Source organism: Antedon mediterranea, chromosome 6 (genome assembly GCF_964355755.1).
Source record: "Antedon mediterranea chromosome 6, ecAntMedi1.1, whole genome shotgun sequence".
NCBI classification, from domain to species: Eukaryota; Metazoa; Echinodermata; class Crinoidea; order Comatulida; family Antedonidae; genus Antedon; species Antedon mediterranea.
Genome location: NC_092675.1, coordinates 22,775,190 through 22,794,835, shown reverse-complemented (window position 1 = coordinate 22,794,835; position 19,646 = coordinate 22,775,190). Strand labels below are relative to the sequence as shown.

Sequence of the window (19,646 nt, the reverse complement as noted above, 5' to 3'; positions counted from 1 at the left end):
AAAAACTGAAATAAGTAATGTTTGATGAATTAGCATTGAACAACGTATTTATTCTACATGTATTAAACTCGGCACAGACCAGTAATTTCCATATCCTTTTTGATTCTGATAGATCGGCTCGTTGGTCTAGTGGCATGATTCTCGCTTTGGGTGCGAGAGGCCCCGGGTTCAATTCCCGGACGAGCCCCGTTTTTTAAGTGATTTTTAGATAATTTACCAAAAAAAGTGAAATAAGTAACGTTTGACGAATTAGCATTGAACAACGTATTTATTCTACATGTATTAAGCTCGGCACAGACCAGTAATTTCCATATCCTTTCGCTTTGTAATATATTGGCTCGTTGGTCTAGTGGCATGATTCTCGCTTAGGGTGCGAGAGGCCCCGGGTTCAATTCCCGGACGAGCCCCATTTTTTAAGTGATTTTTCAATAATTTACCAAAAAAGTGAAATAAGTAAGGATTTACGAATAAGCATTGAACAACGTATTTATTCGACATGTATTAAACAACTCGGCACAGACCACGGTAATTTCCATATCCTTTTTGATTCTGATAGATCGTCTCGTTGGTCTAGTGGCATGATTCTCGCTTTGGTTGCGAGAGGCCCCGGGTTCAATTCCCGGACGAGCCCCATTTTTTACGTGATTTTTAGATAATTTACCAAAAAAAGTGAAATAAGTAATGTTTGACGAATTAGCATTGAACAACGTATTTATTCTACATGTATTAAACTCGGCACAGACCAGTAATTTCCATATCCTTTTTGATTCTGATAGATCGGCTCGTTGGTCTAGTGGCATGATTCTCGCTTTGGGTGCGAGAGGCCCCGGGTTCAATTCCCGGACGAGCCCCATTTTTTACGTGATTTTTAGATAATTTACCAAAAAAACTGAAATAAGTAATGTTTGATGAATTAGCATTGAACAACGTATTTATTCTACATGTATTAAACTCGGCACAGACCAGTAATTTCCATATCCTTTTTGATTCTGATAGATCGGCTCGTTGGTCTAGTGGCATGATTCTCGCTTTGGGTGCGAGAGGCCCCGGGTTCAATTCCCGGACGAGCCCCGTTTTTTAAGTGATTTTTAGATAATTTACCAAAAAAAGTGAAATAAGTAACGTTTGACGAATTAGCATTGAACAACGTATTTATTCTACATGTATTAAGCTCGGCACAGACCAGTAATTTCCATATCCTTTCGCTTTGTAATATATTGGCTCGTTGGTCTAGTGGCCTGATTCTCGCTTTGGTTGCGAGAGGCCCCGGGTTCAATTCCCGGACGAGCCTCTTTTTTTAAGTGATTTTATAATAATTTACCAAAAAAGTGAAATAAGTAAGGATTTACGAATGAGCATTGAACAACGTATTTATTCGACATGTATTAAACAACTCGGCACAGACCACGGTAATTTCCATATCCTTTTTGATTCTGATAGATCGGCTCGTTGGTCTAGTGGCATGATTCTCGCTTTGGGTGCGAGAGGCCCCGGGTTCAATTCCCGGACGAGCCCCGTTTTTTACGTGATTTTTAGATAATTTACCAAAAAAAGTGAAATAAGTAATGTTTGACGAATTAGCATTGAACAACGTATTTATTCTACATGTATTAAACTCGGCACAGACCAGTAATGTCCATATCCTTTCCCTTTGTAATATATTGGCTCGTTGGTCTAGTGGCATGATTCTCGCTTTGGGTGCGAGAGGCCCCGGGTTCAATTCCCGGACGAGCCCCGTTTTTTACGTGATTTTTAGATAATTTACCAAAAAAAGTGAAATAAGTAATGTTTGACGAATTAGCATTGAACAACGTATTTATTCTACATGTATTAAACTCGGCACAGACCACTAATTTCCATATCCTTTTTGATTCTGATAGATCGGCTCGTTGGTCTAGTGGCTTGATTCTCGCTTTGGGTGCGAGAGGCCCCGGTTTCATCGCTTTGGTTGCGAGAAGCCCCGCGTTCAATTCTTGGACGAGCCCCGTTTTTTACGTGATTTTTAGATAATTTACCAAAAAAAAGTGAAATAAGTAATGTTTGACGGTTTAGCATTGAACAACGTATTTATTCTACATGTATTAAACTCGGCACAGACCAGTAATTTCCATATCCTTTTTGCTTCTGATAGATCGGCTCGTTGGTCTAGTGGCATGATTCTCGCTTCGTGTGCGAGAGGTCCAGGGTTCAATTCCCAGCCCCGTCTTTTACGTGCTTTTTAGATAATTTACCAAAAAAAGTGAAATAAGTAACGTTTGACGAATTAGCATTGAAAAACGTATTTATTCTACATGTATTAAACTCGGCACAGACCAGTAATGTCCATATCCTTTCGCTTTGTAATATATTGGCTCGTTGGTCTAGTGGCATGATTCTCGCTTTGGGTGCGAGAGGCCCCGGATTTAATTCCCGGACGAGCCCCTTTTTTTAAGTGATTTTTCAATAATTTACCAAAAAACTGAAATAAGTAAGGTTTTACGAATGAGCATTGAACAACGTATTTATTCGACATGTATTAAACAACTGCGGCACAGACCACGGTAATTTCCATATCCTTTTTGATTCTGATAGATCGGCTCGTTGGTCTAGTGGCATGATTCTCGCTTTGGGTGCGAGAGGCCCCGGGTTCAATTCCCGGATGAGCCCCGATTTTTACGTGATTTTTAGATAATTTACCAAAAAAAGTGAAATAAGTAACGTTTGACGAATTAGCATCGAACAACGTATTTATTCTACATGTATTAAACTCGGCACAGACCAGTAATGTCCATATCCTTTCCCTTTGTAATATATTGGCTCGTTGGTCTAGTGGCATGATTCTCGCTTTGGGTGCGAGAGGCCCCGGGTTCAATTCCCGGACGAGCCCCGTTTTTTACGTGATTTTTAGATAATTTACCAAAAAAAGTGAAATAAGTAATGTTTGACGAATTAGCATTGAACAACGTATTTATTCTACATGTATTAAACTCGGCACAGACCAGTAATTTCCATATCCTTTTTGATTCTGATAGATCGGCTCGTTGGTCTAATGGCATGATTCTCGCTTTGGGTGCGAGAGGCCCCGGGTTCAATTCCCGGACGAGCCCCGTTTTATAAGTGATTTTTAGATAATTTACCAAAAAAAGTGAAATAAGTAACGTTTGACGAATTAGCATTGAACAACGTATTTATTCTACATGTATTAAGCTCGGCACAGACCAGTAATTTCCATATCCTTTCGCTTTGTAATATATTGGCTCGTTGGTCTAGTGGCATGATTCTCGCTTTGGGTGCGAGAGGCCCCGGGTTCAATTCCCGGACGAGCCCATTTTTTTAAGTGATTTTTCAATAATTTACCAAAAAAGTTAAATAAGTAAGGATTTTCGAATGAGCATTGAACAACGTATTTATTCGACATGTATTAAACAACTCGGCACAGACCACGGTAATTTCCATATCCTTTTTGATTCTGATAGATCGGCTCGTTGGTCTAGTGGCTTGATTCTCACTTTGGGTGCGAGAGGCCCCGGGTTCATCGCTTTGGGTGCGAGAAGCCCCGCGTTCAATTCTTGGACGAGCCCCGTTTTTTACGTGATTTTTAGATAATTTACCAAAAAAAAGTGAAATAAGTAATGTTTGACGGTTTAGCATTGAACAACGTATTTATTCTACATGTATTAAACTCGGCACAGACCAGTAATTTCCATATCCTTTTTGCTTCTGATAGATCGGCTCGTTGGTCTAGTGGCATGATTCTCGCTTCGGGTGCGAGAGGCCCAGGGTTCAATTCCCAGCCCCGTCTTTTACGTGCTTTTTAGATAATTTACCAAAAAAAGTGAAATAAGTAACGTTTGACGAATTAGCATTGAAAAACGTATTTATTCTACATGTATTAAACTCGGCACAGACCAGTAATGTCCATATCCTTTCGTTTTGTAATATATTGGCTCGTTGGTCTAGTGGCATGATTCTCGCTTTGGGTGCGAGAGGCCCCGGATTTAATTCCCGGACGAGCCCCTTTTTTTAAGTGATTTTTCAATAATTTACCAAAAAACTGAAATAAGTAAGGTTTTACGAATGAGCATTGAACAACGTATTTATTCGACATGTATTAAACAACTCGGCACAGACCAGTAATTTCTATATCCTATTTTGATTCTGATAAGGTCGGCTCGTTGGTCTAGTGGCATGATTCTCGCTTTGGGTGTGAGAGGCCCCGGGTTCAATTCCCGGACGAGCCCCGTTTTTTACGTGATTTTTAGATAATTTATCAAAAAAGTGAAATAAGTGATGTTTGACGAATTAGCATTGAACAACGTATTTATTCTACATGTATTAAACTCGGCACAGACCAGTAATTTCCATATCCTTTTTGATTCGGATAGATGGGCTCGTTGGTCTAGTGGCATGATTCTCGCTTTGGGTGCGAGAGGCCCCGGGTTCAATTCCCGGACGAGCCCTGATTTTTACGTGATTTTTAGATAATTTACCAAAAAAAGTGAATTACCGTAAGTTACGTTTGAAGAATTAGCATTGAACAACGTATTTATTCTACATGTATTAAACTCGGCACAGACCAGTAATTTCCATATCCTTTTTGGTTCTGATAGATCGGCTCGTTGGTCTAGTGGCATGATTCTCGCTTTGGGTGCGAGAGGCCCCGGGTTCAATTCCCGGACGAGCCCCGTTTTTTACGTGATCTTTAAATAATTTACCAAAAAAGTTAAATAAGTAAGGATTTACGAATGAGCATTGAACAACGTATTTATTCGACATGTATTAAACAACTCGGCACAGACCAGTAATTTCCATATCTTTTTTTAGTCTGATAGATCGGCTCGTTGGTCTAGTGGCTTGATTCTCGCTTTGGGTGCGAGAGGCCCCGGGTTCATCGCTTTGGGTGCGAGAGGTAAGTAACGTTTGACGAATTAGAATTGAAAAACGTATTTATTCTACATGTATTAAACTCGGCACAGACCAGTAATTCCCATATCCTTTTTAATTCTGATAGATCGGCTCGTTTGTCTAGTGGCATGATTCTCGCTTTTGGTGCAAGAGGCCCCGTGTTCAATTCCCGTTGTTTACGTGATTTTATAATTAATTAACCAAAAAAGTGAAATAGGCCTAAATAACGTTTGACGAATGAGCATTGATAACACAGTATATTCTAATGTATTAAACTCTGCACAGACCAGTAATTTCCATATCCTTTCGCTTTATAATATATTGGCTCGTTGGTCTACTGGCATGATACTCGCTTTGGGTGCCAGAGGCCCCGAGTTCAATTCCCGGACGAGCCACATGTTTAAAATTATCAAAAGGTGAAATAAATAGGGTTTGACGAAGGATCATCATCAACAACAACAAATCGTTCACAATTTTTTCACATAACAGAGTACGATAGGAGGGGGCGCTATTTAACGTCAAAGATGATGTAAACACAGGAAAACACATGCATTTTAAAAAATCATATGCCTATTATTTTATTCAATAGTTAACCGTAAGAATGGGCAAAAACAAACGTAAAGGTATGCATTACAATATGTATTTTAGGATCGGTGTTTTATACTTTTTATAGGCCTTTTTTAATTGTGCAAAAAGCTAGCTCCAACCTTGACTAGGCCTAGGCCTAAAACTAGTCTAGCTAAAAGATAGGATAGTAAGCCTAGCTAGAGGCTAGTCTAGGCCCAGAGAGAGAGAGAGAGAGAGTAGTTGTACTAGGCCTAGTTAGTAGTAGACTAGTGTGTAGTACTAGTGCCTCTAGCTTGATAAGACAAATGTAGGCCGCCCTCGTCGTCTATTTATTTTAGTTTTATGTTTTTATTATCAAAATAAATGTGTAAAAATAAAACATCTCTACTACTACTGTACCTGAAAAACTGTTTATTTTAAAATAGATTTAAAATTAAATATAATTTTTGTATTGACTGCATTTCTGCTCAATTTTTGCACCAAAATAACCCTTTAATAAGTCAGCGGGTGGTCGTTGACAAAAATTTAACCTTTTTTTTATGCAGCAGAAACAGGACCTAGCTTGACTAGGATTTCCCTTAATTTAGTAAGGCCAATATTTTTTTAGGGTAAGATATCAATCACTATGTGGTAGCGCAATTTGTCTATGATGGCCTGGGATAGTACTACTGTAGTAGGAGACCAACAGACAGTACTGACACACTTTCGGTGGTGGATTAATTATTCTTTCGGACCCAAATACTAAATTGTAAAAGAAATAACTAGCCCATGGTCTAGTCCTATATACTAGCAAAGGGAAAAATTATACTGTATTTTAAGAACATTTTGAAATTCAAGCGGACTTGACGGAACTTTGTTTTTATTATGACCTAGACATTTTTTTTTATACAGGGCCTCAACTATCACACCAGGAGTTAATGGTGCTAACTGTATCCGAGATTGTTAACCATTTGATTGCTGCACATAAAGAATGCAAAGATATCAACCTGAATCGCGTCAAAAGCTTGACAGCTCGCAAGTATGGTCTTGCATCTCAACCAAGATTGGTGGACATCATTGCAGCAGTTCCAACAGAATACAAAAAGGTTCAACCCATTTAGTTCAAGATTAAAGACAATGTTTGTCCGTATAAATAAAATATAACAAAATACAGAAATTCATGATAATCAAGAATTATTTAAAACATTTAAAATTACAGAAACTAAAAGTGAAATCGAAAGCAAGACAGAATATGTTCTCTATAAGATCTATATATTGTTAGAACTCTTTGAGTGTCAAAATTTAAACCAATTTAAAACTGCACTAAAAAAGCACTGGTCTGACCACCCGTTAAAATACAGCCCATATAAGAAGAATATGTTCTGGTCACGAGGGGCACAGAACCATTAATGCTTTAAGTCTCAAAATCCAGGAAGAGGTAAATATTTCTAAGCTAAATTTTGGATATTATCGTTAGACAAACACAGCAAAATGCATCTGAGAATACCTTAAAACCTCTTAAAGATGTCCAGGTGTCTTCTTTTGGAAAAAGAGCCCATCTCGAAAAGGAGCCCATCTTAAAAAGAAGCCCACTCAAGTCTAAGAGTACTAAAAAAAAGCCCATGTGCTTCTTTTCAAGTTTTTACAGTGTTACAACCAGTGAAGGATCCAAGATTTTATATACAGTAGGGCATAGGGATTTAAAATTGAAAGTGTTAAACTTATCCTACTGTTGTATGATATTTGTCAAATTGTAGAGTGTGGCCTGGGCTGTGTCCCCTTGCTTTTGATACACCTAGGACACAGATCACAGATCAAACAAAACAATGAAGACCAGAAAGTTAAATTATTGATTAACAGAAACACTAAACTTGTAAATACATAATATAAAAATAACGCTTAAAAGAGAACGACGTTTCGACTCCATCATGGGGTCATTATCAAGTCCAATGAATAAAATATAAAACAACAACTAATTAAGTAGCACAAGCCAAGGGTCAAAGTTTAAATAACAAAAGACCTATTGTCTAACATCCTGTCAAATGAAAAGCTTAGCTTTTACAGAGTCACTTTGTTTATTCAGACTAGGTTTTAATTGTCTGATATACAACATTTCATAGATAAGAGAGTCAAATTTGTTTTTGCATTTCCTAAGTATACTAAAACATGAATTAATTTTACTTGGATTAACAACTTGTAACCTTAAAATGTGTTGTGTAAACCTATACTATAGTTACTTAGTAATTATACTCATATAGTTAATCAATTGTGATAGTATTGTTCTAAATATCTGCTTTTTATTTCAGGCTCTTCTTCCCAAATTGAAGGCTAAGCCAATTCGTACAGCCAGTGGGGTAATTATTCTTCACAGTAACAAATCTATGTTTTAATATTCTATATTTTATCAAATGCATTATAAATATGTGGGTTTTAATAGACGTGATGTGATGATACTGCTTGACATGCCTTTATTGCTATATAATGCAACTCAGATTATCTTCCCAGATTTCTATTGATTAAGGGACTGCCTAACCATGAAGAAATTGTCTTAGCCTTCTTCATGGCCTAGCTTATGAAATAGTAACACACACACACAAGACTCACACTATTAATCACACACTCAACAATCTATTAATCTTTAGTTAATTCATAGGCAATTACAACAGTAAAAACAATCACAGTACTGAAACCATAGAGATATTATAGTGAACTATAATATCTCTATGCTGAAACCAATACAAATCTGGCTATTAGAATTGCAAAGCATGTTATTTGGTACTGTGACATTAACAGCTTTGTGCCCTGTAGAAGCACCTATCAGGGGGAATTAACTGAATTTGTCTTTATTGTTTAGATTGCTGTTGTGGCTGTGATGTGTAAACCTCATCGTTGTCCTCATATTAGCATGACTGGTAATATCTGTGTTTATTGCCCTGGAGGACCAGATTCAGACTTTGAATATTCAACTCAGTCATACACTGGATATGAGGTAAAACCATAGAGATACTAAATTAATTTTTGGGGTTTTTTTTCTCAAACAAGTGACAACACCAATAATAATACAGTATTTGCATTTATTAATCGTCCTCAGAAACTGAGGAAACAAATTAGGCCTTCTCATGACCCACGGTAGCCATAACCATAATCAGCAAAGGTTTTGTCAAAGTACATGTACATTTCCAACAGCTTTATGCCCCATCCAAAGGACGAGAAATTGTGAGGAAGGTATCTTGCTTAAAGGATGAGGTTTTGGCACAGAGAGGACTTGAATCAATGTTTTTTACATTCTTGTCTGATATCCCTTATCATTATGCCATATCGCCCTCACATAAGAATATGTATATTTAATAATTTCCTTCTTGTATAGCTTGTATTCCTATATAATTATTATTGATACTTCTACTGATGAAGAGCTAGTGTTACCTGAAAGCTCTGCCAATTTTTTTTTATTTAGCTTTTTATTTTTTATCTCCATTGGGATCAGCCACTGATACCCACATTGTCATTTATTCAGTAATTTGCCTTTGGATTTATATAATTATTATTATTATTATTAATAAAATAAAATCTTTTTGTTGTGAATATAGCCAACTTCAATGAGAGCCATCAGAGCTAGATACAATCCATATCTACAAACAAGGCACAGAGTAGAACAGGTAAGAAAATTTTTCTTTTTTTAATGTCAAAGTTCAAGAATCCTTAAGATTGATTTGGTCAGAGTGGACCATTAAGGTTTGTGAGACTGGTACCCATGCAACAGAAAAAAGGAAACCTAATTTTTTTTTTTTTTTTCCAAATATAATATGAAGGTTCCAGATGTTAATCCTATTGTTGAGGAAATCCTAATTCACATCCTAAAGCTCTGTCTAAACTATCAAACTTTATGTGACAAAAAAAATGTGATTTGCCTATATATGGACATGATGACGTCATATCACTATCATTATTTAGACACATCAAATTTTGTTTGTCAAACTACTTTAATAGTGTAGACAGAGCTTAGAATTGGAAACTTGTGGATAGGTCTTCTACTAGTACTATCGCTTATCCAGTACCAGACACCCTTGGGCTAGCCCATTATAATTGGTTTTACCAATGAAAATTGAAGAGTGCAATACAGTATTTTTTTCTGCGTTTGGGAGAGTTTCCAGATTCAAAAAGTTAAGTTTCAGAAGAATTAACTGCTTGGTTTTTGTTTTTAAACAGTTGAAGTCACTAGGTCATAGTGTAGATAAAGTTGAGTTTATCATAATGGGAGGCACCTTTATGGCTTTGGCTGAAGAATACAGGGACTACTTTGTTCGTAATCTACACGATGCGTTATCTGGTCACACTAGTAACAATGTCACTGAAGCTGTAAAGTAAGTAAGATAATATATCCTTGTTTTCATTGTAAAGGCCAATTTACACAAACAAGCGATTATGGTAAGCGATAAAACGGTAAGCAGAAAATAAAAATATAGATTCAATGTTATTTGTAATGACCATTAATCAAACACAGTTGAGTGGGAACCCGCTCAGGATAGATACAGAATCCATGTGTAAATACAGTGCACTTTTTCACTGTTTTTATAATGCAATATTTAAAAATAACTGTTTTTTTGTGTTGATGCAGGTTTTTAACTACAAAAATTTAACACATACATTTTTTTTAGTATCTTATAAATAAACTAGCAATTATACCCGCCCCAGGGCGGGTTTCAAAATTAGTTTAAAGCCTTCTCAACACCCAACGCCTATGTCTATACTCACCAATCTCCACCCTTCTTCAATACCACCCCATACTCTTTTTTAAAAACAAATTCTTCCCAGTGATGGACAAATTCAATTCAACGTAACCTTCAAATTGAGAGGAGTATACATAGCTATGATGGGTCTAATAATGGTTGAAGTACGTTGTAAATTGTGTAAATGAATAGGTGTCATATTGGCTGATAATTAAAATATCTAATTTAGATACTGCGGGCCCCCAGCCTTCTTTCTCCTCTCACCACCCCAGCCACAATCAACAAACCTTAACTCCTCCCCTAGACAGTTCAAATATAGTAACTTTTCCGAGTCGGGTTGGTGAACATCAGTCCAAAATACGCAGATTTTTTTCCAAAATACGTCAAGTTGAGGGCGCTATACTAATCCAAAATACGCGAGTCTTTCCAAAATACGTCGACTTGAGGGCGCTATTCATTTTCCAAAATACGTGAATTGTCCAAAATACGTCAAGTTGAGGGCGCTATAAATTATCCCAAATACATGAATTGTCCAAAATACGTCAAATTGAGGGCGCTATTTATTTCCAAAATACGCGATTTGTCCAAAATACGTCAATTTGCAATTTGGGACCGCTAGTAATTTTCCAAAATACGTCAACTTGAGGGCGGCAAACTTTTTTTCCAAAATACGAGAGCCTTTCCAAATGTATCATATTGAGAGTGTAAGGTAAAATTACAGTTTAATGTATTCAAAAAAAGTTTCTTGGAATAAAACAAACAAGTACATTTTAGTTATAAATGAAAGTATTAGAAGGCAGAATTTTTTGTAAATAAAATGTCATAGAGTAGCCAATTATTATTTTTCAATGTAATCATTTATTACTGAAAAACAACAAATATATGTGCCAACATCAATCAATAGACAGTGCCTATAATATACGTTAATAATGTCTGAACGATGTACGATTGCATTGCCAGACGTAGCTAGTTTAAATGCGGCATAAACCGGCTACAAAACCAGCATGTACGTATATAGTATTTAAGTATAGTGATAGGTATGTGTTATATATTGGTGATCTACAAAATCGATATTTTTCCCGAGCTCGACAGACCAACATCGCTTTCAATTTAATGTACAGTACTTATGGTCTAATAAGTTACCTAATCTGAAATCTAACATAATAATTATTTCATATAATATATAATAATAAAAAGCATATGGTATTGTGATTAAAATAATAGCAATAATTAATTGGTTAGAAGAAGTAAAGGAGTTATTTAAATTGCGTATTTTGGAAAATGAATAGCGCTCTCAAGTTGACGTATTTTGGAAAATTACAAGCGGTTCCAAATTGACGTATTTTGGACAAATTGCGTATTTTGGAAAATGAATAGCGCCTTCAACTTGACGTATTTTGGACAATTCGCGTATTTTGGAAAATGAATAGCGCCCCCAAGTCGACGTATTTTGGAAAGACTCGCGTATTTTGGATTAGTATAGCGCCCTCAACTTGACGTATTTTGGAAAAAATTCTGCGTATTTTGGACTGAATTTCACCAACCCTATTGACTTTTCCCAGTACAATTCCAAGCATATAGGCTACTTCATTACACCAATATTTTCGCTCTTCCACCTCCCCCTACAAACACACCCCAGATACACTGGGTGATGTGTTGAAGACGGTTCCAGTACAAATTATGTTATTATCACTCCCAACCCATAATCCCTCAGTGGCAGTTTTTAAATGTAGTTTAAAACATTCCAAATACAGTTTCGGTCATGGTGATAGGCCTACATCCCCACCCCAAACTCCCAGCCGCTTCCCAGGAATAATTAAATACTTTAACATTTTCCAAACACAATTCTGGTCTAAGCAAAACCCCCACTATCCCCTGAACCACAACTCCCAACCCCACTCTCCCACAATGGACGTTTTTTCCTTGGAGGCATCGTGATGTAGTTGAACACAGTAACGGTAAACAGCGTGTGTATGTTCACACAGGAATGGATGTCTGTAATGAGAAAATCCAAGAGACCGATACATAGCTGGATATGGTTAAAGTACTTTGCTAAATGTGTAATTGATTAGGTGTCATATTGGTTAATGAATAAAATATGTATATCTATATACGCCTTGCTGAGGATAATTAAAATACTGTAAAACTTTTGTAGTATAATTTTACAATTCGATAGCCTACAACCCCGTGCCCTAGCAAAAATGACATCACAAACCACCACACCACCCCCTCCCACAAAAACCCCAGGAGTCGGGGGAATTTTTTTTAATGTAGTTTAAAACCTTCCGGGTACAATTGCCATCATTTTGATACCCCATACGTATGGTTACGTGCAGAAACAGAAATTTGTATAACGAACAAACATCGAAAGTGGGGGTTTTGACCACATTTTGGTCCCTAACTTGGATCCTAGGTGGCGGATGATGTTGAAATATAGCTTAGAACATTCCCGGTACAATTGCGGTCATTTTGATACCCCATATGTAAGATTATGTGCAGTAACAAAAATTTGTATAACGAACAAACAAACAAACAAACAGACAGACAAACAGACAGACAAACTCTCTCACTTATAATATAGATTATAATGTATGTTATGAAAAGTTTGAGAATTCCAAAGTAGATGATTTGTGAAGTTTTTGATTTTATGCATTTTGTTACTTTTTTTGTAGATATTCTGAAAGAAGCAAAACAAAATGTATTGGAATTACCATTGAGACCAGACCAGATTACTGTTTGAAAAAACACCTCAGGTTTTAAAACTTTATTATTATTTTATATAGCACTATTTTGCCATAAATGATGAACCATGTGTGTAGTTTATTCCTTTACAAGTGTGATCAGGCCTAGGCCTACATCATGAGCAAGCCCCTTAAATTTGAAAATGCAATACTGGTATGGCATCAATACTCTTAGACTTAGAACATATCCAAAAAAAAAAAGAACCTGCAAATTGATATTGGGGACTAACTATATTCAACCTATATACTTTCTTTAAAGTGATATGTTGAATTACGGCTGCACCAGGCTTGAAATCGGTGTTCAAAGTGTTTATGAGGATGTTGCTAGAGACACCAACAGGTACGTATAAAGCTCTGTCTACACTATCAAACTTTATGTGACAAAAAAAATGTGCCCATTTATGGACATGATGATGTCATATCACTACCATTTTTGGGCATGTCACTACCATATTTGGGCATGTCAAACTAGTTTGATAGTGTAAACAGAGCTTTACTGTTGAAGAATAATACAAATTTGATTTAAAGAATTCGGGTTCTTTGAAAACCTGGAATTACATTTTTAGAATAATCTGTTTTTTGTAACAACGACTTATTATTCCTCTTACAGTAAATGTTTTCTTTTTTTTTGTTATGCAACTTGAATTTTAACAATTTTTTTTTTTCAGAGGTCACACAGTAAAAGCAGTTTGTGAGTCATTTCAAATGTCCAAAGACTGTGGATTTAAAGTAGTGTCTCATATGATGCCAGATCTACCAAACGTTGACTTTGAAAGAGATGTTGAGCAATTTATAGTATGTTTTAAATTATTAAGTATTGTTATAGTTCATTAGATACATTATTCCACTTTCTTCTGCCACTTACCTTCTATGGCTCCAATCTCTAAAACCTGTTGCTGCTGTTTATAAAATTAATTTGTGGCATTTCATGTATGGCATTTCACACTGGAGACATCAATTGTGGTTGGGAGAAGGTGTCGAAACCGAGTTTCAAGTTTTAAAACCATAATAAAATATATTGCAACATTACAGTATATGGCCTGTAATTACAGTCACATTATTTTAAGAAATGCAAACAAGTGATTAGTAAAAAAGCAGCCTATTCCTCTACCCCATTCCTTGGATTTCTGCACATTTGCATTTAATTTGGAAGGAGTATGATGTTTGCTTTTATAAGAATATTCTTCATACTTCACTTTGCATTTTATAGGAATTTTTTGAGAATCCGGCTTTTAGACCTGATGGTCTGAAGTTGTACCCAACACTTGTAATCCGTGGAACTGGTCTGTATGAGCTGTGGAAAACAGGACGATATAAAAGTTACCCACCAAGTTTACTCATTGACTTGGTTGCTAGGATACTGGCTTTAGTGCCTCCGTGGACTAGAGTCTACCGAGTTCAAAGGTAACTGTGATTTCTAGATAGAAATGGTTTCGAATGTATAATTAAAATTAACAGTTTTATCTTATTTTGTATCTGTTTGAAAATTGCGAGGTTCCCCAGATTATTAAGAATACAGCACAATATTAGCACCTGGCTACGCACAGTGCAGTGCAAGATTTCTTATGTCAGGAGGTCAATGTAAGCTTGTGACCCCAAAGATGTCTACATGTGACTGGAGAGTTTTTGTTGTGACTACTCCATAATCACTGAACCGTGATGTCACCATCACCATACAATTTACCACCTGGCTACCTATCTGAGCCTCACCCACAGTGCAAGCAAGTTCTCTTAGGTCACTGTCTATCTTGGAACCCCAAAGATGTCTACATATGGCTGAAGAGCTTTTGCTGTATAATCACTGAACCATGAACATGTTATTGTTTTATTCAGAGACATTCCTATGCCATTAGTGACATCAGGTGTAGAACATGGTAACCTACGTGAACTAGCACTTGCACGCATGAAGGATCTTGGAACGCATTGCCGTGATGTGCGAACACGTGAGGTTGGTATCCAGGAAATTCATCATAAAGTTCGACCTTATGAGGTATGTTTTTTACAAATTTTCCATTTGTGATTTCCTTATGGTTTTTCATACACTAAGAATTACAATACTGATATAAAATCATGATTTTTATGTTATCCATTATAAAATATTTATTTGGTAGTTAGAAACAAAACTGTATACAGTAGCAAACGTTTTGTTAGACATTTTACTTTCATCAATGAATGAACTTGATATAGTGAGTGTATATACGAAAAATATGTAGTAATGGATTCAGTTTAGTCCTTCATATACGGCCATAATGCGTTGAAACACCGGTTTTCGTCAGATCACCGAAGTTAAGCAACGTTTGGCCCGGTTGCATTCTGGATGGGAGACCATCTAGAAATAGCGGCGGGTGCTGTATATACACCAGAGAGTGATGGTGCAATGGTAATATCGGACTAGCATGTGATAGGCATGTGTTCGAGGTTATCTGTACCATACTAATTGCATCCTTAGGCAAGATGCTTTACTCTCATTTCCTCGTCCTTCGGATGGGATGTAAAGCCATTGGTCCCGTGTAGTTAAAAGTGAACTTGGTACACTATTCGAAAAGAGTAGGGAATCGTCTTCCGGTGTGCTGATCTGGTAGGCGCTGGCTGCCGTGGTTTCGTGGAGGGCCTAATCTGAATTTCCTCAGTTTCCAGTTAAACTTGAGGACCAGTAATAATACATTTAACATTAATTATTTTACCAAAGAGAGTATATATTGTTTATTCTCAGGTTGAATTGATAAGAAGAGACTATTGCTCAGGAGGAGGCTGGGAGACTTTCCTGTCGTATGAAGATCCTGAACAAGACATTTTAATAGGCCTTTTACGTTTACGTAAATGCTCTGACGACACATATAGGTCAGAGTTGAAAGGTGGTGTGTCAATTGTCAGGGAACTTCATGTGTATCCTTTTTATTCAAATTTGTAATTTTTTTAAGGAAAATATTAACATCATCCTTTAAAGATGTATTGTCCCAAATACAATGAAAAATAGCTAAATTTAACCAAAAACCCATTGACTTCTAGACAATGGACTTCCATTTATTTTTTTTATAATTTACTTTACAGCATCATCGCCGAGAAGTCCATGTACTTCTCCGTCTGGGCTGCCTTACAAGATTTCTCCATTTGTTTCTATCCTGGCAATTTTTGTTGCTAGATCCGTTGCCATTGTCAGTTTCAAGTTAGAAGGGTTTTTGAGGAATTTAAGTCCTTTTTTATGTGACATTAAAGTAGCCTAATAAAAAATGTTTATTGTTTGAGGACAATATTTATGTACTGCCGAGAACGTCCTGTTTATGTTTTCCAGGTAAAATGTCATCCATGATTTTGATTTAATTTTGCCTTAAGTGGGATATTTATTCTTTAACATATGTAACAGATATGGTAGTGTAGTGCCAGTGAATGCACGGGATCCATCCAAGTTCCAGCATCAGGGTTTTGGAATGCTACTAATGGAGGAGGCAGCACGGATTGCAAAAGAAGAACATGGAGCATTTAAAATATCTGTTATTTCAGGTATTGTTCAGATTCTTTTTCTTTATTTATTTTTGTCTTTGATATGCATCTAACAGCGAGCAACTCGCCAATTACAGGATGGATAATTTGTTAGTGCTTATAAACTCGGTCTCATTTTAGGCTTAGGGAGTAGAGATCAAAAAATTGTTTGTTTAAAACTCTGATACCAGGTCAGGATTGAACCGTGGACGTTTGGATTAGAAGGCAAAACCACCAAGCTATAATAGCTCTACTACACTAGAAGGCCAAGACGCAACTTGTCAACTGCAGTTCATAGTTGGCGTTCATGGTTTGAATGCTGTAGTGAAATTTAACTTTCTCCACTTTTCTTTTTATTTTTTCACAGTGCTTCAAGAATTTTTAGGTTTTTAAAAAATAATAATTATACTTACAATGTTATACAAATACAAGAAAATTTATTTAAAATTTTGCTTTATCAAGGTGTTGGTACTAGGGACTATTATCGCAAAATGGGATATGAACTGGATGGACCTTACATGTCAAAGCTGCTGAACCATGAAGAATAATGTTGATTATTATTTATAACATAAACAACTTTAAATGCAACACAATACAAATGTATGGAAGTTTGAAGGATTCAACTGGAATTTGCAGGATTGCCCTGGAATTTATAGAATCTAGGATTTCTTAGAATTTGCACATTTTCCAGGAGTTTACAGGACATAATTATATTGCCCAGGTAGATTTGATCTTTGAATCAGTAGTCTTGATGCCATTTCTAACTAATCACGTTCGCATATTTTACTAGGCTATTATGTAATTAAAACATTTGGAGTGGGTTGAGGCGCAGGGTTTTATGATTCAAAGTTGTTTGGGATTTATACACTATCATGAGACACGGTATATCTAAATAATAAAGTTTATGAATTGAATGGGATAAAAGATTTTTTTTTTCAACTTTATTAATATTCGTCCTTTTCCCTTATCTTTTTTTCCACAGCGCTTCGAGAATATTTTTTTTTTAATGATGCTTATATTTACAATGTTTTTTACAATGTTATACAAATATATGAAAATGAAAAGGAAAAGGAAGAAGAGTAGAGTAGGGGGTTACCCCAGAAAACTGGTTCACAAAATAGCCCCTGTATCTGACAGGACAGTGATTAATTCACTATTTGTAATCCTTGGCCACATTGCCTAAACCATTTCAGTGGGAAAAATGAATATATTCCACCATTTAGCAAATTTAAGACATTCATTATTCGTTTTCAACTTTTATCCATTTTAACTTTATTGTTCAATGTAACTAAGCAACCAACGCAACATGATACACATCTATCAAACATACTTAAGTGTGTTATAAAGTGTATTGTCTAGTTTCAAAATCACAGCTAATATTTGCAGTCTCAATAAAACCAATGTCAACTATGTGGGTTGTTTATATACCACATAGAGCGCATACTTCACTTTTTCGTATTATTCTAACTACCTATGTGAACATCAACAGCACAGTTTTAAATCTCATAGTCTCGTCAGCCATTGTCAAAACAGGAAAGACCCATTCATACTAAGTCGTTAACGATCGATGATAAGTAGATAAGTATGCATTTTTTTTTCGGAAACCAAAAACATTTTCATCGTACAACTATGATAACCATTTATGCTTTCTTTGATTTCCACAAGTCCAATCAAATAATAATAATATAATATCCTGTATTTATGTAGCGCCTAATGTTGTGAAACCTCTAAGCACTGAACATTATTACCCCAGTCATTTTTTTTATCAAACGCGTATGGAAACGTACTCCCATAATGCAGCAAGTAATCAGCGCAAAGTTGTGTCTTGATCTAACCGGGTACCCATGTATACACCTGGGTGGAGAGAGGCAAACGTAAGTAAAGTATCTTGCCAAAGAATACAAGCAATGCAGCGAGAGTTGGATTCGAACCTCAATCTCACGATCAGTAGTCCAACAAGTATAATCTTTATTCGTTCCCACAAGGAGAAAATTACATTGCTCGTCTTCAAATACATCATAATTACAATATATAAAATAACATGACAATACAACAATACCAATATTAAAAACTCACAAGAACATATTATTACATATTATTTCATGGTGCTCATCTGGATGAATGTCGCTGATGTCTCCTGATACATGTGGGCAGAAAGGAGAAAAGATATCGGTTTGTGTCAGCAGCCGCGGATCGCAATCTTCCACTACGAGCACTCACGTGAGTTGACCGAGCACACACTGCTCCACACGCAAAATAACATCCTGATTTAGTAAGAACAATGATATTTTAACGGATGAAAAACTTGTTTTGATTAACATTAAGTTGGTATGGATGGGAACCTGTCATTTCGTAATTTGAGAAAGCTCTCTTAATTTGTATAGGCCTATATTGTATTGAATAATTAAAGACCATTGACCAACCAGAGACATTTTTTTAAATTAGGGCTGTTAACCAATCATGGCATACATCTAATAAGCATTATTCTGATATTAGTGCCTCTTTAATAATACTTTGATCTTAAATTGCATCAGGCATAAGTTGAAAAACATATATAAAAGCGCTTCAAATTCTATTACAGAGAAATATGTCGATAAAGTTATGAATCTAAGCTGATCTTATTTTAATCTAACATTAATTGTATAATACCATGATAATACTTCAACACCACTTATAATAATTTATCATTGGTTTTCATACATAGAATATATGTTGTGCAGTATAGACTTATTTTTGTATAGCCATATCTGTCGGTTGTCTTGTAAATGTTGGGCTAAATGGCAATTCACTAAACACTTTCCTGTTAAACAAACACAGTAGTTGCGAAATTAATAATCTTATACTGTAGAAATAGCCAATGTATAAATTCCGTATGATCAATATTCAACTTCCGTATTATCGTATTATGCCAAGACGAACTTTAATAATTTTCCGGACTAGGTTTAAAGTTCATTAGAACCAACACACCCATACAACAATACAATTGTTTCTTTGTGTACCACGTCTTTCTTTTGTAAACGGTATGCTTCGATGGAGATCAGTAATTTTATGATGCATAAAAATCGATAGTAGATGCCCGACGGCTTGTACAACCACACACAAACGAAACAATGGACAACGTTGTGGGGGAGCCACATGCCTCGATGGAGTTCCAAACTGTGTTCCTCGTAGACGTAACGCAAAGATGTGAGTTGACCAATCACAGGCGACATTTGTGATGATCCATCGCCTGTAATTGGTGAAATCACTTAAGTGGCGCTTGCGTTGT

The 19,646-nt window shown here is 36.1% G+C and overlaps 1 protein-coding gene and 17 non-coding genes across 18 annotated transcripts; all 18 read left to right on the top strand.

Annotated features, from left to right (window-relative positions):
• Positions 1-115: 115 nt before the first annotated feature.
• On the top strand, positions 116-187 carry Trnap-ugg (transfer RNA proline (anticodon UGG)). The gene has a single exon. It is a non-coding gene; the product is annotated as a tRNA-Pro (tRNA).
• Positions 188-335: 148 nt separating this feature from the next.
• Trnap-agg (transfer RNA proline (anticodon AGG)) lies at positions 336-407 on the top strand. The gene has a single exon. It is a non-coding gene; the product is annotated as a tRNA-Pro (tRNA).
• A 152-nt stretch (positions 408-559) lies between these two features.
• Trnap-ugg (transfer RNA proline (anticodon UGG)) lies at positions 560-631 on the top strand. Its single transcript has one exon. It is a non-coding gene; the product is annotated as a tRNA-Pro (tRNA).
• Positions 632-779: 148 nt separating this feature from the next.
• Positions 780-851, top strand: Trnap-ugg (transfer RNA proline (anticodon UGG)). The gene has a single exon. It is a non-coding gene; the product is annotated as a tRNA-Pro (tRNA).
• A 148-nt stretch (positions 852-999) lies between these two features.
• Positions 1,000-1,071, top strand: Trnap-ugg (transfer RNA proline (anticodon UGG)). The gene has a single exon. It is a non-coding gene; the product is annotated as a tRNA-Pro (tRNA).
• Positions 1,072-1,219: 148 nt separating this feature from the next.
• Positions 1,220-1,291, top strand: Trnap-ugg (transfer RNA proline (anticodon UGG)). Its single transcript has one exon. It is a non-coding gene; the product is annotated as a tRNA-Pro (tRNA).
• Positions 1,292-1,443: 152 nt separating this feature from the next.
• Positions 1,444-1,515, top strand: Trnap-ugg (transfer RNA proline (anticodon UGG)). Its single transcript has one exon. It is a non-coding gene; the product is annotated as a tRNA-Pro (tRNA).
• Positions 1,516-1,663: 148 nt separating this feature from the next.
• Trnap-ugg (transfer RNA proline (anticodon UGG)) lies at positions 1,664-1,735 on the top strand. Its single transcript has one exon. It is a non-coding gene; the product is annotated as a tRNA-Pro (tRNA).
• Positions 1,736-2,349: 614 nt separating this feature from the next.
• Trnap-ugg (transfer RNA proline (anticodon UGG)) lies at positions 2,350-2,421 on the top strand. The gene has a single exon. It is a non-coding gene; the product is annotated as a tRNA-Pro (tRNA).
• A 153-nt stretch (positions 2,422-2,574) lies between these two features.
• Positions 2,575-2,646, top strand: Trnap-ugg (transfer RNA proline (anticodon UGG)). The gene has a single exon. It is a non-coding gene; the product is annotated as a tRNA-Pro (tRNA).
• Positions 2,647-2,794: 148 nt separating this feature from the next.
• Positions 2,795-2,866, top strand: Trnap-ugg (transfer RNA proline (anticodon UGG)). The gene has a single exon. It is a non-coding gene; the product is annotated as a tRNA-Pro (tRNA).
• A 148-nt stretch (positions 2,867-3,014) lies between these two features.
• Trnap-ugg (transfer RNA proline (anticodon UGG)) lies at positions 3,015-3,086 on the top strand. Its single transcript has one exon. It is a non-coding gene; the product is annotated as a tRNA-Pro (tRNA).
• A 148-nt stretch (positions 3,087-3,234) lies between these two features.
• Trnap-ugg (transfer RNA proline (anticodon UGG)) lies at positions 3,235-3,306 on the top strand. Its single transcript has one exon. It is a non-coding gene; the product is annotated as a tRNA-Pro (tRNA).
• Positions 3,307-3,924: 618 nt separating this feature from the next.
• Positions 3,925-3,996, top strand: Trnap-ugg (transfer RNA proline (anticodon UGG)). The gene has a single exon. It is a non-coding gene; the product is annotated as a tRNA-Pro (tRNA).
• A 152-nt stretch (positions 3,997-4,148) lies between these two features.
• Positions 4,149-4,220, top strand: Trnap-ugg (transfer RNA proline (anticodon UGG)). The gene has a single exon. It is a non-coding gene; the product is annotated as a tRNA-Pro (tRNA).
• A 147-nt stretch (positions 4,221-4,367) lies between these two features.
• Trnap-ugg (transfer RNA proline (anticodon UGG)) lies at positions 4,368-4,439 on the top strand. The gene has a single exon. It is a non-coding gene; the product is annotated as a tRNA-Pro (tRNA).
• Positions 4,440-4,592: 153 nt separating this feature from the next.
• On the top strand, positions 4,593-4,664 carry Trnap-ugg (transfer RNA proline (anticodon UGG)). The gene has a single exon. It is a non-coding gene; the product is annotated as a tRNA-Pro (tRNA).
• Positions 4,665-5,395: 731 nt separating this feature from the next.
• Positions 5,396-18,330, top strand: LOC140051364 (elongator complex protein 3). The gene is made up of 14 exons (XM_072096556.1): positions 5,396-5,507; positions 6,343-6,536; positions 7,737-7,784; positions 8,285-8,419; positions 9,018-9,086; positions 9,637-9,791; positions 12,830-12,910; positions 13,158-13,238; positions 13,567-13,693; positions 14,109-14,302; positions 14,732-14,888; positions 15,612-15,784; positions 16,263-16,399; positions 16,841-18,330. The coding sequence occupies exons 1-14, from the start codon at positions 5,486-5,488 to the stop codon at positions 16,924-16,926; spliced, it is 1,659 nt and encodes a 552-aa protein (XP_071952657.1). The 5' UTR covers positions 5,396-5,485; the 3' UTR covers positions 16,927-18,330.
• The last annotated feature ends 1,316 nt before the right edge of the window (positions 18,331-19,646 follow it).

What these genes read in the sequence shown, in the direction of transcription:
- LOC140051364 (XM_072096556.1), top strand. Translation starts at nt 5,486, where the DNA reads ATGGGCAAAAACAAACGTAAAG. An exon ending in GGGCAAAAACAAACGTAAAG is followed by an intron (nt 5,508 to 6,342) that starts GTATGCATTACA and finishes TTTTTTATACAG; the next exon opens with GGCCTCAACTATCACACCAG. An exon ending in GTTGCTAGAGACACCAACAG is followed by an intron (nt 13,239 to 13,566) that starts GTACGTATAAAG and finishes TTTTTTTTTCAG; the next exon opens with AGGTCACACAGTAAAAGCAG.